Here is an 18,417-nt window from a genome sequence, read left to right on the forward strand (position 1 = left end):
ATTATGTTATATTCTTGTAATATTTTCTGTAGCTAATTTTATTTTTGTAACCAGAATGTTCTCCTAAAAGGTAGGATAACACTCTCTATAAACATTTCAAACATGTTTAGTGATGACATTGATAGAACATTATCCCCCCTAACATTCTTAGACAGTTATAGCGGGAAGTTTCGATGTTTAGAAATTATGTTTAAGAGGTTTACATGTTGAAGTTTGTTTGAAGAGTTTGGTCACCATTGTAGAGGTCAGTGTTTGCTGTAGTTGGGCTCTAGGCCCATATATTATTAACTTTAGATTTTGTTTGGCTGTTGTTTCTGAATTATAATCACCAGTTGAACAAAGAATAAAGTGATCTGATGATGTTGATTATGTTATGACAATCATCATTTGAACTTGATCACTGAACTCATTAAAATCCTTCTTTCTGACTTCGATTTATGTTGTTGGTTAGTGAATCTGCATAAATGGCCAGAATTTTTTTTATATAATATAAAGGATTTCTTAAAAGTTGAAAAAAAAAAAAATCTTTCTTTTAGGCACACACAGATGTCAAGATTCAGTCTATGCATCTCAACAATGGTGACGAGCAGAATATTCAATGAGGAAAAGTAAATTACATAGACAATTCAGATCATAATTTATTCATACCGCAATGCATGATGGGAGCCATTAATGAGTTGTGATTGGTGGCAGCCACTGCAAAATGCTTTATTATTGTCACCATTGTTGAGATTCACAGGCTGATTATTGATATCTGTGTTTTAAATGAATTTATCTGAATGTCTATTGATCAGAATAATGTTTATTAAATATTTTGAATTATAAGTAAAGTATTGATATCATAGGCTGAAGAATCACTAAACTGCTGCTAAGTTAAACCAAACTATCTCAATAAGTTTCCTTTTTCAGATCACAGCATGATTATGTCAAAACATAACCAACACTATAACATAACATTTTACTTTGTTCATGTAACTGTTATAAATCAATAACAGCAGACAAACAACAGTAAATATTAAAGTAAACATATAATGGTCTAGAGCCCAACTAAAGCAAACACCCATCACCTTAATGGTAACTTACAATTTGTGATTTTCTTCTTCAGTGATTCTGCTTGTTAACATCAGGTGTCTTCAATAATGCTCAATCATCACTAAATTAATCACTTAATTATCTCCTCAGCCCTAAATGCCGCTTCATCTGAAAGCAGGTGATGGTGATTTACTACTAATCAAGGAACCGGCTTTACTGACGAGATGCCATAACAATATCGCGATTTAAATCGCCCAGCCCTAGTGTCCATAATATGAGCACACAGTGAGTGCACAGTGCGGTTACACTTTTAGCTCACTGTGAACTCACATTGTGGTCATATGGAGAGATCACTGTGAGATAAACATGTTGGGTGGGAAAAGTACTCAAAAAGAGTTAAGGCTGAGATGACTCCATATTTAATATACACAGATTTTGTGGCTCAGATAAGGTCCAGTTCTGATTTATTTCTTTGCTCTTGGCTGACATGTGGTATTGCTATGGCCTGCTTGTGGCCCAGATCTGGCAAACAGGAGCGGTCCGCCCAAGGGCTGTCATTCCACGCTATATGTGGGCCAGATCAGTTTTCCACATGTGTGCCAGATGTGGGCCGGATCTGGGACGTCATAATGTTGCTATGTGGGTTACCACTAAGCTACATTTGCTTATATTATAATTATTTATTTTTTATTGTTGTTATTATTGTTATTATTGTTGTAGTATTGCATGTAAGCTTCTGTTTCTGTCACACAGGATCAGCTGCTGTGGCTTTCATGAGTTATAACACAATGGAGAATCTACTGAAGCCAGACTTCTTCAACACATCAAATGACACGATTAAAACCATGATGTCCACTGTGATATCAGCTACTCTTCCCAAAACCACCAACACTAAACTCACCAAACCAGTCAACTTCACCCTCAAACACATCAGAGTGAGAGACTGAAATGTGTTTTTGTCCAACCTGAGAACTGGTGAACATCTGAAAACATCTAATATTCAGTGTTGTTATATTTTCTGCATGTTCTTTCTTCTTTCTGCCGGAGTTTGACCCCAACGGTTCCCTGTCCTGTGTGTACTGGAATATCAGCGAGTGGATTGTAGATGGTTGTTCTGTTTTAGAGTCTAACAGCAACTACACTGTGTGTTCCTGTGTTCATCTGTCCACATTCGCTCTCATCATGCAAACCAGCCGCCCATCAGAGGTACGAGAACATTTATAGTGAGCATTGAGGAACAGCACAGATTTGGCACTCATGTACTCTGACATGTTTTCTCAGAGCGACTCACTGCTGGAGCTGTTGAATTTGGTGTGTGTGATCGTGGGGCTGGTGTTCTTCAGTTTGGCCCTGTTGACCTTTGCCCTTTGTCAGTGGAGTCCTGGGGTGCTTCTCAATATCCCTCCTCGTCTCCTCTCTCCTCCGTCCTCCATCCTATGACCCGGAAACCGATCGAGCTCAGCCATCTTGAAGGACATCTCAATTCTCTAATTGCACCGTGAGGAGTCGAGGATCGAGGAGTTAGGAGGCTTCCAGAGGAGTCATGAGCGAGGATACACAGGTGGATCCTATGCGGAAGAGTTTTAACGACTAAAACGTGACGCACGTCTAAATTCTCCTCCCCCTTCACATCGGTCACAATAATTTTGATTTATACTTTACTTTTGCAGTTTATATAAACCACACACCTCACATATTTCAACAGGGTATCTTTCTTTATTATTATTTATTATGAATTTCTTAAATAAACAAATTTCAACAACATGAGGGCAGATCCTCTGAGCGCTGCTGATGACGCAATGAAGTGACGCTCGAGTGATCAAGGATTCCAATGTATAAAAAAAGCTTTCATTCGATTCCTCCGTCCTCGCGTCTTTTCCTTGCAGCCTTCCCTCGCATCCTACAGAGGGCGGAGCTGAGACGCGAGGAAAGGAAGCGAGGAGAGGAAACGAGGATGCACAAATAAGAATTGAGAAGCACCCCTGGAGTGAATAATGTGGCTCGAATCAACCTCTGCATCAGTCTTCTGTTGGCTCACCTTCTGTTCCTGCTCACACAACAGTTCCTGAGCCTCATACGCCCTCATCAGGTGAGGATGATGAATGAGCCCTACACAGCAAAATCCCCAGTGTTAAATTAACACTCATCAGTGTTCATATGTGTCCACACTACAGGGTGTTAAAAATTAACACTGAAGCAGTGTTGAAGTTAATGAGATAATTAAGTTAACACTGAAGCAGTGTTGAAGTCAATGAGATAATTAAGTGATTAATTAAGTGATGATTGGCTATTAGTGGTGACACCTGATGTTAATAAGAATCATTGACGGAAAGAGAAAAAACAATAACAGAAAAAAGAGAAACACAAGAACTACAACTGACTTCGAGTCATTACACATTATTGCACTTATTATTACCAGTTTGACTTAATTTCTGTCATACATCGACAAAAGTTCTTGAGAGTCAACAGAAGTTTAGATAGTAATATTTTATGGAATTTTTCTTTTCAAGTTACCATTTTGGTGGTCAGTATTTGCTTTAGTTGGGCTCTTGACTCTTTTCATTTTTTAATATTAGTTTTTCTCTGATTGCTACAACTCTGTGTTTATAAAGCACATTTGTTACTGCAAGAGAAAACATGACCTGCTCACAATATGTTTTGATGATAAAAAAATTATCATCATGTAGTGTCCTGATTCACTGATGTCATTCAGAGTCTAAATTTTAACTATATGTTTGATGTCTTGAAGTATTGGTGATTGTAGCTCTGAGATTCTACAGTTTGAGATCCTACAGCAATATCAAAAATTTTGAAAATACTTTGAGCAAAGAAGTTATTGTGTTTAAACACACAGACATCAAGAATCAGCATATGAATCTCAACAATGGTGACAATAAACAAACTAGTGACAAACAGATCAACTCTGAACATCACAAAACAAGCTACTAAAATCAGAACAAAACAATAGCAAAATAAAAGCCAACAGAAAAAACAATGAAAATTACAGGACAATTCAGCTGCATAATTTATTCATGCTGCAATGCATGATGTCAGCCATTGATGCATTCTGATTGGTGGCTCCCATCATGCACTGCAACATTAAGCATTTGTTTGATTGTCACCATTGTTGAGATTCATATGTAGATTCTTGATGTCAGTGTGTGATTTTAAATCTTTCAGATCTTTAAAACATTGCTGGAAGTAAGTACTGTAGTGAAAAATTAATAAAATTAATAGATAATCAGTTCATAATGCTGGGTGACATCATTGAATCAGGTCACTAGTAATTTCATCATAGAAACATAACCAGGGCTGAATTTCCAAAAGCATCTTAAACTTAACTTGATTGCAGACCAACTGCAACATATGGTCTGTACGATCAAATTAGGCTTGCAATGTTTTCAGGAAACACAGCCCAAATCATAGTTTCTCTTGCCACAACACATATGCTCTGTAAGCACAGAGTTGGAGCAGCCAGAGAAATACTAATGTTACAAAGTAAAGGGTCAAGAGCCCAACCAAAGCAACCACTAACCACCATAATGGTGACATGAAACGAAACATTCCATAAAACATTACCATCTAAACTTCTGTTAAATCTAAATAAGACCGTGTGTAGATGTATGACAGAAATAAAGTCAAACTGGTAAAATAATAAGTGCAACAATGGCTCGAAGTCAGTAGTTCTTGTGTTTCTCTTTTTTCTGTTCTTGTTTCTCTTTCCTTCAGTGAGTCTGCTTATTATCATCAGGTGTCACCACTAATGGCCAATCATCACTTAATTAATCACTTAATTATCGCATTAACTTCAACACTGCTTCAGTGTTAACTTAATTATCTCATTAACTTCAACACTGCTTCAGTGTTAATTTTTAACACCCTGTAGTGTGGACACATATAAACACTGAGGAGTGTTAATTTAACACTGGGGATTTTGCTGTGTACAGCTCAGCACAGTCTCACTGAGAATCATCATAACCGTCTCTCATGATCTCCAGGTGTTGTGTGCCGTGATATCAGGTGTGCTGCACTTCCTCTTTCTCTCCGGCTTTGTGTGGATGTTCATTGAAGCTGTGCTGCTCTTCATCTGTGTGAAGAACCTATCACAGATCAGCTCCAAAAAGAGGGAGGTGCTTAGCAGTGGATTCCTGTGTGTGATTGGATATATGGTTGCTCTGGTTGTGGTGGCCTTGTCTGTCGGGCTGCTTCCTGAAGGATACGGCAGCAAACAGTGAGTTATTGTTGTTTTTAAGTTAATTTGATTTTGGAATTAAAGGGAAATAAAGCAGCTTGGGGCTTTTTTGACATTTCTTATCTGATAAAAAAAAATAAAAAATGTACACATTGAAAAAGCACAAATTTAAAAAGACTAAAAAAGTCAACACCAGACAGTATTTTTGACACATTCATTCAGTTCTTATATTATGTTTCCTCTAAACAGTTGCTGGATTAAAATGGATAAAGGTTTTATCTGGAGTTTTCTGGGTCCTGTTTGTGTCATACTAGCAGTAAGCACATTTCTTATTTCTCATGATTTTAATTTATATTAAAGGGGAAACAAGGTGATTAATTATTATTTTTCTACTTTTTAGTTAAACATGATTCTCTTCATCAACATCATCATCAGTCTGAGCTCAACTCTCAAAAATCTGAATGCTGAAGTTTCACAGATGAAACAAATCAAGTAACAAATATTCAGATTCAAACACTCAATAGAACAAAAAATAGTCAATAAAGACACTTGAACTCTTTCTCTGTAGGATTATGGTATTTAAAACACTGGCTCAGTTTGTGGTTCTTGGTTGCTCCTGGATTCTGGGTTTCTTCACTAATGGCAGTAAGGAGCTGGAGATCCTCTTCCTGATCTTGAACTCCCAGCAGGGAACCTTCATCTTCCTGGTCTATTGTGTCCTCAATAATGAGGTCAGATATCACTCAATTTACCACCATATTCCATGAAAGACTATTACAGTTGTTTATTACAGTTGTTTTCTTATTATAGGCAATCCATGACTTTTATAAAGAAATGGCAGAGGCAGTTGTTTAATCTGTTACTATTCTTCCATTTCCTTCATGTAACGCAATGCTAAAATGAGCAAGTGTCAGAAATTTAGATAGCAACATTGTGACCCATTGTGATTTTGTGACAGAATATTCAAATGAGTGAAAATTATTCAAATCTAAATAATCTAATCTAAATCCCCTAATCTAAAGTGTAAACTATTCATCACTTGTAAATGTGTTACACCATTCGTAGATCGTATGCCTTATTGATTCTTGAAGTGTTAATCTACGAATGATGTGTAACACATGTACAAGTGATGAATAGTTTACACTTTAGATTAGGGGACGCAGAAAGTGTTGTAAATGATTTATTCATGCGTTTACACATCATCTATAACAGGTGTTGAACACTGTAGTGTGTACTGCAGTGTAAGTGCTGACTGGTGAGGGTATAGACAGCTGTCTCCTCTGAAACACATGGAGTCTTTAACCACTGTGCACCTGATGTGAGCAAAACATACAAGAAAAATAACATAATTTATTAAACATTTATGAAATGCATAGTCATGTTTTGTAAATGATTAGTTAATCATTAACTAATCAATTGTAAATTATTTATAACTGTATCTACAAAACATACATTAAATAATTAACATATGACTTAATAATTTATGAATGCATACACTGTAAAATGTAATACGTTGACTTTACTAGAAAAAGTGAGGAAACCGATTGCCTTAAAATGTCCAAGTAAAGTAGTGTATTAATGTTTAGTTGGCACAACATAATAACATAGAAAACTTGTTAATCAAGTATACTCAAGCACTCTTGAATCAAAATCATTATTTGTGTTAACTTCTCATTAGTTCACATTACTAGGAAAATATCAGGAAACCGATTGCTCTAAAAAAAGCAAGTAAAGTGAAATAGGAATAGTATGTGGTACTGACAAATGCTTAGTTAGTATAGTTCACTTACACAAGAGTTCCAGTAACTAAAAAATAACTGTAGAGAGTACTTGATAATTTACTTTAAATTAAATGTATTTGTCACCATGGTTGTGTTTTGCATGCTGAATGATGAAGTCTGTGTGAGTCAAGCATGATCAATTACAAGATTTTCACAAATATAGAGGGATTATATAAACCCAATTAACGGTTTCAGAAGGTGAGGCATAAATAGTAGCAACAAAATTATAAAAGATCACTAATTGACACAAGTTACATTATACACCATTCATATTTTCTCTCTCACACACAAATATATATATATATATGTGTGTGTGTGTGTGTGTGTGTGTGTGTGTGTGTGTGTATAGTATTACACAGCAAAATCCCCAGTGTTAAATTAACACTGAAAAGTGTGAATTATATAAACTCTGAGCAGAGTGTTAAATGAACACTGAAGCAGTGTTAAATTTAATGAGCTAATTAAGTGATTAATTGATTTATGATTGACCATTATTGAAGACACCTGATGTTAACAAGCAGAATCACTGAAGGAGAAAATCACAAATTGTAAGTTACCATTAAGGTGATGGGTGTTTGCTTTAGTTGGGCTCTAGACCATTATATGTTTACTTCAGATTTTATTTGGCTGCTGTATCTGAGTTATAACTGACAGATAAACAAACAAAAAAAGTGATCTGATGGTGTAGGTTATATTATGACAATCATCATTTGAACTTGGTCACTGAACTCATTAAAATCCTTCTTTCTGACTTCGATTTATGTTGTTGGTTAGTGAATCTGCATAAATGCCCAGCATTTTTGATATAATATAAAGGATTTCTTAAAAGTTGCTTAAAAAAAATCATTCTTTTAGGCACACACAGATGTCAAGATTCACTCTATGCATCTCAACAATGGTGACGAGCAGAATATTCAATTAGGAAAAGTAAATTACATAGACAATTCAGATCATAATTTATTCATACCGCAATGCATGATGGGAGCCATTAATGAGTTGTGATTGGTGGCAGCCACTGCAACATGCTTTATTATTGTCACCATTGTTGAGATTCACAGGCTGATTATTGATGTCTGTGTTTTAAATGAATTTATCTGAATGTCTTTTGATCAGAACAATGTTTATTAAATATTTAGAATTAAAAGTAAAGTACTGATAATCATAGGCTGAAGAATCACTAAACTGCTGCTAACAAGTTAAACCAAACTATCTCAATAAGTTTCCTTTTTCAGATCACAGCATGATTATGTCAAAACATAACCAACATTATAAGATAACATTTTACTTTGTTCATTTAACTGTTATAAATCAATAACAGCAGACAAACAACAGTAAATATTAAAGTAAATGTATAATGGTCAAGAGCCCAACTAAAGCAAACACCCATCACCTTAATGGTAACTTACAATTTGTGATTTTCTTCTTCAGTGATTCTGCTTGTTAACATCAGGAGTCTTCAATAATGCTCAATCATCACTAAATTAATCACTTAATTATCTCCTCAGCCCTAAATGCCGCTCCATCTGAAAGCAGGTGAAGGCGATTTACTACTAATCAAGGAACCGGCTTTACTGACGAGATGCGCATAACAATCTCACGATATATATCGCACAGCCAGGGGCGTAGCACCAAATTTTGGGCCCTGGGTACAAACCATCTTGCTGGGCCCCCGTACCAAATACCATAGTGATACCAATGGGTGGGGTATTGCATTTTTATCATAAAAACACTTAAAATGTAAACAAAATAAGCCACACTCTGATTAATATATTTTTGTTTTATTGTCAAAAGTACAAGTTAATTGATGATTATTTGTCTGTTTAAAATAAATGCAGACTATAGAATCACAGGGTACACTAACCGCCAAAATAGACATTCCGTCTTTGAATTACGTTTTTAAAATTAGTCATTTTCAATCATTAAGATGTGCATTAAACTGAGAACAATTCTGTACTTAATGTAAGAGCGTGCGCGAGCTAATTTGCATAGCAATGCGGTAAAATAGGCGCTAATGATCTGTGTTTTTGCGGGTGTTAGATTTTGACAACGGAGGGAAATATACAGTGTTTTCATGTAAACATCTGATTTTTGCAGTGTAAGATTACGGTTAACACCTTTAAATATTACATAAATGTATTATTATGTATTTTTATTAAACTTATTGAGTGTAGGCCTATAAATCAGCAGCAAAAAGTAATTCTTGAAAAAATCTGCACAGTAATTTTATCAAATCTACACGTTAATAAAAACAAATTGCTATTAGTACTATTAGTAGAATAGAATAGAATAGAATGAGGCATTTATATAGCGCTTTCATATGTACTACTGTACACCCAAAGCGCTTTACAATCATATCAGGGGTCTCTCCTCAACCACCACCAGTGTGTAGCATCCACTTGGATGATGCGACGGCAGCCACAGAACAACGGCGCCAGTGCGCTCACCACACACCAGCTATTTACAGCTATTAGTATAAAATTCAATTAGGCAATCATACATTTCTCAATTTTATATTTATATATTAATGTCAAGAATTTAGAAGTGTATTTATATAGCCTACGCTACACTACACAGAAATAATACACAATTAAATTATGCTTATTTTAAATGCATTGAGCAGGCTAGGTATAAAAAAAATATAGGCTTTTAATAATCTTTCAGTGCGCAAAACCATGATAATATGAAACGCTTCAAAACAGAGCGCGTATGCGCATCGCGGGTGCAGAATGATGTGCTCAAAGCGACATGGAGTCACAGCAAGTGTGCATTTAAAAGTTCACGGCACAAAGCGAAGACATGTCGAGCGCACAAATCCTAGTGTTTATCCGTCCAACAGTTTATTGATCATTTGTTTCTTCAGTTTTAAATTCCAGTTATTGTGCGTTTGATGCCGATTCATAGTCCTTGTGCTGTTTGTGATCTAACAGGCACACGGTAGCGAGTCGTTTAAAAACAGCAACAAACTCCAACAAAATAAAGTCATTTTATGCAAATCCACAGCCTTTTCTCTACAGATCAAGCATTATAATGTTAATATATCATATTGGAGAGAGTTTTACCGTGCATCCTGCTGTAACCGGCAGAGGCGCGCGCGCTGTTTGAATATCGTTAGTTAGCTGTTACTGAATGGAGATTGACAGCCGCAGAGGAGGGAAAACGAGTTTCCGTAAACTTTAATGATGTAATACGACATCTGTCCCTCACATTAAGCTATGGAATGGCCTCAGATGACTTTGTCACCCAAACTGACGTGAAAAAAGCGCGAGGCGCCGAAAAGCGCGCTGTTTGCATCCCTGTGTGATACTATAAAGTATTGGTATATTATTCAAACAGAGTACGAACATATGTATGCTATTCTACCTGGAGTAGATATTTATGTTAAAACAATGTCAATGCTCGATGATGCATTTGGAGCTCACCTTTCTTAAAAAAAAAAAACTGAGTGAGCAACTGCTTGCCCTCATTTGCCTTTCTCTCTTTAATCTTCTTTTCTTTTCGTTTTTGAGCCCCTTATTTTCCTTTCTTAAGGAAAAACATGACTCTTCCCCTGTCTTCCTAGTTCCTATCACAGCTCACTCCAGCTCCTCCTGTCTCTCATCAACTGATTCACCGCGGGTCCGTAGCAGAAGCACCTGACCTGCGAGTCGTACCATTTACATTCATTCGAGAGGGGTGGTGGGGCCCTGCACAGCATGAAAATGACTTTTTTATACCAAACCGGTGCCTAACTACAAGTTTAGTTTTGCACAAGAACTTTTTTATTTGTACATAAATGCTATACAAATGTTAGTGCATGTATATGTATGTATAGAAAACTGACTTCTAAGGGCCCCCCCCTGCCTCGGGCCCTGGGAACTCGGTACCCTTTATCCCCCCAGTCCGACGCCCCTGCGCACAGCCCTAACCTTGATGTCTGTGTGTGCCTAAAAAAAAGTTTTTTTTGTTTTTTTTTCAAACAGTAATCTCGGTTATGCTGTAATCAACAACATAAATCTGCATCAGAAATAAGGATCTCAATGAGTTCAGTGAAGCTAATCAAGTTCAAATGATGATTGCCATAACATAATCATCAGATCACTTTGTTTTTCTTTGTTCATCTGGCTGTTATAACTCACTAACAGCAGCCAAGCAAAATCTAAAGTAAACATATAATGGTCAAGAGCCCAACTAAAGCAAACACCCATCACCTTAATGGTAACTTACAATGTGTGATTTTCTGCTTCAGTGATTCTGTTTGTTAACATCAGGTGTCTTCAATAATGGTCAATCATAACTCAATTAATCAATTAATTAGCTCATTAAATTTAACACTGCTTCAGTGTTCATTTAACACTCTGCTCAGAGTTTATATAATTCACACTTTTCAGTGTTAATTTAACACTGGGGATTTTGCTGTGTAATACTATACACACACACACACACACACACACACACACACACACACACACACACACACTCATTTATATATTTGTGTGTGAGAGAGAAGATATGAATGGTGTATAATGTAACGTGTCAATTAGTGATCTTTTATAATTTTGTTCCTACTATTTATGCCTCACCTTCTGAAACAGTTAATTGGGTTTATATAATCCCTCTATATTTGTGAAAATCTTGTAATTGATCATGCTTGACTCACACAGACTTCATCATTCAGCATGCAAAACACAACCATGGTGACAAATACATTTCATTTAAAGTAAATTATCAAGTACTCTCTACAGTTATTTTTTAGTTACTGGAACTCTTGTGTAAGTGAACTATACTAACTAAGCATTTGTCAGTACCACATACTATTCCTATTTCACTTTACTTGCTTTTTTTAGAGCAATCGGTTTCCTGATATTTTCCTAGTAATGTGAACTCTAATGAGAAGTTAACACACCTAATGATTTTGATTCAAGAGTGCTTGAGTATACTTTGTAGGATTATCCTTGAACAGTCCATTTCATATTAACCCAACACCACATTCCACAGTTCGGAACGATTCCCCAGTGAATCATTAGTAAGTCATAAAACACAGTCATGGTGCCGAGATGGCTAAAGGAGATGTCACCCCCCTTTCCCTTGTTGTGTGTGTCTAATCTCAAACCAGCGATGCCAGGACAGCAGGAAAAGATTCCTCTTTGTTCTACAAACTTAAGACCAAATGGCCAAGAACCCTGTGGTGACCCCAATGCATAAATCCACAGCCTTATCAGGAAACGAAGGATGCTAAAGCATTCTTATGGCCCAGAATCACCACAAACCCTAAACCAGGGGACACCCCCCTTTCTGCAGTTGTAAATTCCAGAGACTTTTGTCTCCAAAACCAATAGACTGAAATTAACCCACTTGTGGTTTAATACAAACAACGATCTCAAAATTGCTTCCAATAAGCTGAATTGATCACCAGTATTTACCTCACATATATCTTAAGTATCATGTATATTTTATGTAACCTGTGGAGTTCTTTCTGTGTGTTTAACTTTCATTACAGCCTATTTGTAAGGTTTTCTACCTCAGTTATAGGAACTAATCACCAGAAGTTGCCTCATACATGTGTATTCTCTGTAGTATGTATGCTGTATATTACTGAAGTTAATCTTGTGTGTTAAACACTTATCACAGCGAAATCCTTATTTAGTTCCACCTCCACTATGGGAAGTATATGTATTTTGGTACCTACTTGATGGGTAAATGATTTCTAGAATGTTGATATAAAGTAGATGTGTGTAGGATGCACCATATTTAAACTATTAAGTTTACTTATTAAAGTGTTTAACTAAACTCTCAGGAGTTTGGGCACACGTGATCATGTGGACTTTACGCTAATTACATGCAAGAACCGGAGAACGGGGCGTAGGTCCCGCCCAAGACAATATCTGATTGGCTGTCGCACTAGGAAGGACGGGTCAGATGGACACGCTTATAACCCAATGACAAGCAGCTATGAGTTGCTTTTTGCCTTGCTTTTTGCCTGCCTTGTGCCTCGCTTTTGCAGTGACTTTTGCTCTTGCTGACCTTTCCATCGTCCAGCGTGTATGCTTACATACTCTTCAAACCACCAAGAGCTCACTCAAAACTCATCAACTCTTCCGTAAGATCCTTCGTTGAACTTCTTCAAAGAAACCCCTCTCAGAGTCGCTCCAGACTCAGAGGAAACTCCGTTGCATAGCAACCCGCAATCCAGGAAATCCCGCGAACGAAGCGCCACCCGGCAAAGCCAACCAACCACTCACCATCGAGTGCTGTCCCTTAGAACGCATCATCGACCGACTGCCAGCCAATCAGCGGCGAAGAGATTCCCTCTCCAGCAACTTCGTCACAGGGAACGCACGCGCTCAGGAGCATCTAAACGCAAGTACACAATATCTCCTAATTCTGGTTGAACTGGTGCAAATCTTATTAAGAAAACGAACTAAGATTAAAGTGCTAGTAGATTGATTCTCTCAGGTTGCGGTCAAGAAATAGTGTCTAACGCTAGACATTTGGGACTCCATTCACACTCCATTAATAACATCACTCTCTGTCACTGTTTGAATGAATGTTTGTGTGTTTTTGTGTTAGTTTAGTTTGTGTGTATTAGAGTAGTTCAATAAAGTCTTGGTTGATTTTACATACAAGCGTCTTGTGCTGTGTGCTTACAAGTTACTGCCTTAAACTGAAGATTTTGCTACCTTGCTCATATTAATCAGTTATCATAACTTTATGATATTATTACCGTAGGCCACGGAATAATATTCTGTCCAGAATTGGTAAAATACCCTAATCTCAACTTATCGGTGGACGAATAGTTGATAAAGTGTTAAATATTAATTCTGAATAGTTTGCATAATAATTCGGTTCTTATTTCCTGTAATTCAATCCCCTTTGAGTTATATTGATCTTAATTCCCTTATTAATCTTACATATCTGGTGGAGAATGCGGGCAGTTTAAACTAAATTGTAAGCACAAAACAAGTCATTTGTGATTGTATCTAATCTATTGGTCCGGAAAGATAGATTAGAGACACAGGAAAACGAGTATTTTATTGTTGATGTGTAACGTTAAGAGCGCATAACAGGGCGTTGTGTGAATGAATGGAAATCTAAACTCACGTTTAGTTTGTATAAGTGTTTTGTTGTTATTGTTAAAACTGCAGTAAACGAATTTAAGATTGTCTGTTGAGACAAAAGAAAGTCGCCTTACAGCGCACCAGGAGAGAAGTAAGCGTGTTCCTTACTTTCTTTCTAAAAGGCCTTGTTATAGCTAGATTGATTAATTATTGCGTGTTCCAATATTAAATCAACTAAGCTGTCTCCCTAGGTTGACATTAGAGTAGCTAACTAATGTACCTGTTTGTATTGACTCACTTGGTGAAGTAGATACTGTTACTCGTGAAACACTACATGTGTCCGAGCCTGATTTGAATGGGAGTTTTGTTAAACTTGATCAAGTAAATTGATGCAGTAAATCCTGCATGCTGTGTTGCGTGTCCACAGAAACTGACACGAAGAATTCCGATCCGCCGAGATCGCAATAACGTTATTGTTTTAACAGTGCATCTGCAGTGCACGAAATATTTTGCCTCACTCACAAAGAGCTGAGATTTATTGAGCGCCATATCGTAAAGAATAAGCGCCCAGTGTTTGTGTAATACTGAAATGCGCCGCCATTTCATGTAATGTTTTGAACTTTGTCTGCACGCAGACATACCCACGTGCGTCTTGAACTGTTAGGCTGTGCGTCACCATAGTAACAGCCGTGACACGGAAGTCTTAAAAGATTTTCGGGTTGACCCTCAAGTGCGCATGCGCGCACTTTTGTAAACAACTCAGGTGTTCACGGAAGTCTATGCTAAAGCCATTAGCCTCGTAGGTTAGCGCAAGCATTGGTGTGGCTCGCTGAAGCTGGATGCAGTGTGTTGTGTAGCAGTGTTGAAATGATTTAACCTTTTCACATCTCCACTCTAACAATCTGTGAACATTCCCATTTTATGTTTTACTTTATTTTTTTTCACCTCCCTATCCCCATTAAAGGAATATTGACTCAGAAGTATTTAATTTGTGACGAATATACAATTAACTAGAGTTAAATCTAGGCTAATCGTAATCACCAATACCCTAAGCATTACATTGGCAATAGCTCTTCAATTGTGTAATAGGAAATCTTGACCTTCAAAGTTTAAGTAAACCAGTTACCAATTAGATCAGCCATTTTATTTTTCTTTATTTTTGTATTATTTTATTATTATTAATTTTTTTTCTTCCTTTTTTTTTATTCCTTTATTTTACTTTATTTATTCACTCTGTTTTGTTGTTTATTTCCCATTTTCATTTGTTTTCTCTCTCATTCTGTACCGTCATGGGCGGTCCCTTTGCATGTTAATTATTATTAACGCTTGGATTACACTGTTAGTCTCATTTCTTTTAAACAAATAACGAGGAACTTCATCGTTCATTTGTTTTAAATAAAGAGACTACGATAATTAAAATTTTGTTTATTTACTTTTAATTTTACATTAATTTTATTTTATTTTTATTTTATTTTATTTTCTTATTTTCTTTTTAATTAATTTTGTTTTCAAAATCTCCTATTGCCAGTATTGTTTTCCCTTCCGCTCCATTTTCCCTTCTCCTATTTTCAGTGGGAGCAGTAATGTATGTATATATTTATTGACATAAATGTATAGATAAAACACTCTGCGAGTTTAATGATAAAGTGGAAACAACTCCCTTTTGACATTGTTTTATTTAGATGTGCACCAAATAAAAGCAGCCTTTAATCGCAACAAGGCTTAGTGGATTAGCATATAACCATAGCATAACTATTGGTCAACTAGATCCACATGCTAATTGAGTCAGTATCCCTTCCCTCACTTGCATTTAACTCCTTCCTTGTCTTTTCTGCTTCTTCTCTCTTCTACCCATGATATTTCTGGAACTGAACCTGTGAGAATCAATCAGTAATTACAGGAAGTTTTCAAAGAAACTGTTCGCAAACATTCTGAAGTTTTAACAGTTGTGTGAATTCACCCTCCTTGCACCGCACGCTACCCTACATTTTGGCATCCTACACAGTCGAATAAATTGGAATAAAATTAAAATAAATTTATTGGCAAATAAATAAATAAATTAATAAATAAATTGATAGGAGGAACCATAAACGACTACCGCTCACTTAACGCATTCCAAAAAAAAAAGGAGCACGTAACAGGTGTATGGTGTCGATCCTATAAGAAGGAGCACGATTATTGTCGTTAACACTTTCTTTCTACCAGGAGGAAGTTATAACGACAATAATACACAGAATTAAGAGATTCCAGGTACCTTTCAATTTGACCTTCATTGAAGTATCTCTATTGAATTATTTACAAAAAAAAATTCTTCCCTTCCTTGAGAATATTACTATTATTTTATTTTTAGTTCTTTGTTTCACAGCCCTGATTGCTATCTACTGTCTTTGAATATCACCTTGCTTTGTCTGGTCTTTGCTCACTCTCCCTCCTCTCAGCTGTATCCTCCAAGCTGCACTATTTTCTCCCACAGAGACTACGAGTAGCAGTACACGTCAAAGGAGGCCCACAGCTCCAGCAAACCACACTTAACCACCCATCACATACTTAGCTCACACACACTTTCACAGATCTGTGCCAGTCTCTTTTCCAGGTTTTCCCTACCTTGTGCCAACATGTCTCGCACCGATGATCACACCACCCACTGGGAAGACTTAGAGAACTGGTTAAGTATCGTGACATGCAACTTCTTGCCCCAGGCTGCCAACAACCTACGACAGCACACGCAAGAACAACTGGATGCCAACATCTCTGACATCACAACACAGGATCCAACGCGCAGCTACAACCACAAAGAGATAGCAAAGATCACTGGCTCCCTAAGTCACACGCTGATAGCCTCACTCAAACTGAGTGATGAGCAAGAAGCTCACCTCCAGGAGGAGCTGACTCGCGCAAAACAACGCATCAAGCAGTTAGAACTGGAAGCACAGGACCAACAGGAAGGGTCCGACGAGGTGGAGCCAGGCGCCAAAGAGGAAATCGAAAGGCTTCAAGAAACATTGACAACCACCAACAGAGAATTAGAACAAGCTAGGGCTGCCCAAGATGATCTGGCCAACAAGTTACAGTATGCAGAGCAGCTACTGGAAAAAGCCAAGGCTGACTTCAGAGACAAGAACAGCCGAATAAAGGCCCTTGAAAACCATCTTGAAAGGTCACGAAATCAGATCAGCGACTTGACTCAACAGCTCGACTATGTAAAAGAAGAATCCGACTCAATCAGAGAGGAACTCAAGCATGCGTATGAGCTGCACCCTGAGCCAACCAGGACAAGGCGTCCTCTGGTCTCACCCCTGCCCAGCAGAGCTGCGTCCCCTATCCTGGGACTGCCACATCAAAGAAAAAGTGAAGAATCACCACCAAAGCCCTATACAGCTGTCATGGAGGAGCGCTACCCTGCTGACAAGAGAAGGGGGTCTCTCCGAACCGACTATGAAGCTGCACATGGCCTGGAACTCAAGGACCTTGACAAGCTGGCCAGGAACATCAACAAATTCACCCCAAATGTGGCAGGAAGTCAAGATGTCCAGGCCTACCTGCAAGATATTGAATTCCACTTGGAAATGAGATCCAATGTGACAGACAGAGACAGACTTTATTTGCTTCGAACAACATCCAGTCCTGAGGTGCGAAGTTTCTTGGATAGACAGCCTACACACACCAAGTCAGACTTCCACCTCCTCCGAAAAGCCCTAATTAAAGAATTTGCAGACCCAGAGGCAGACCAAGGACTGGTGGCCGCCCTAGAAACCAAACAAGGCCGGCATGAGACACCCCAAGCCTTTTACAACAGACTCAGACGAGCTTACTTTGGTGCACGTAATGAACCTGACATGGAGGAGGACTTGAACTTCAAAACCCTCTTTCTGAGAAACCTCCACCCTGGAGTAAGCCACCACCTAGGCGTCATGGCCTGTCCTCGCACAATGACTACACAACAGTTGAGGGATTTGGCCCACAAAGCCTATGGCAAACAAAAAATGGCCTCAGAAAAGGGAACCAAACCACCAGCAGTTTGTGATTTCAATACGCAACATCAAGGATTAGCCCTAGAGGGCACCCAGCATCACGAAAGCACCAAGCTGCCACCTAAAGAACAAAGACAATCCTCCTTCAGAAAAGAACGGGACTCTCATGTCAGTGTCAGACCCAAACAACCAAACAATCACTGGCACAAGCAACGAGACACGCCACACACGTCTGGACACCACTGGGAGAAATCATGGGACCAGTCATGGCCGCACGAAAACCGCTGGGATAATTCATGGAACCAGACACGGTCATATGGAAACTCAAGAGGAAAAGGTTCATGGGAGCCCAACTGGACGTCTAAAGGAAAGCGACACACGCCCCCAGGAACAACTAGCCCAAGGGG

The 18,417-nt window shown here is 37.9% G+C and overlaps 1 protein-coding gene across 1 annotated transcript in view; it reads left to right on the forward strand.

The window, feature by feature from the left end:
* LOC308687925 (adhesion G protein-coupled receptor E3-like) overlaps nucleotides 1–18,417 on the forward strand; it is a gene marked incomplete at both ends in the record, with an annotated part of 206,293 nt that overhangs the window by 41,165 nt on the left and 146,711 nt on the right. The window contains 8 exons of the mRNA XM_081360745.1: nucleotides 1,786–1,967; nucleotides 2,080–2,238; nucleotides 2,314–2,405; nucleotides 3,007–3,121; nucleotides 5,031–5,263; nucleotides 5,474–5,540; nucleotides 5,625–5,716; nucleotides 5,793–5,955. Of these exons, the coding sequence (XP_081216871.1) occupies nucleotides 1,786–1,967; nucleotides 2,080–2,238; nucleotides 2,314–2,405; nucleotides 3,007–3,121; nucleotides 5,031–5,263; nucleotides 5,474–5,540; nucleotides 5,625–5,716; nucleotides 5,793–5,955 (1,103 nt within the window). The remainder of the gene's footprint in view (nucleotides 1–1,785; nucleotides 1,968–2,079; nucleotides 2,239–2,313; nucleotides 2,406–3,006; nucleotides 3,122–5,030; nucleotides 5,264–5,473; nucleotides 5,541–5,624; nucleotides 5,717–5,792; nucleotides 5,956–18,417) is intronic.

This window comes from Scardinius erythrophthalmus (genome assembly GCF_964197995.2).
Source record: "Scardinius erythrophthalmus genome assembly, chromosome: 3".
Taxonomy (NCBI): Eukaryota; Metazoa; Chordata; class Actinopteri; order Cypriniformes; family Leuciscidae; genus Scardinius; species Scardinius erythrophthalmus.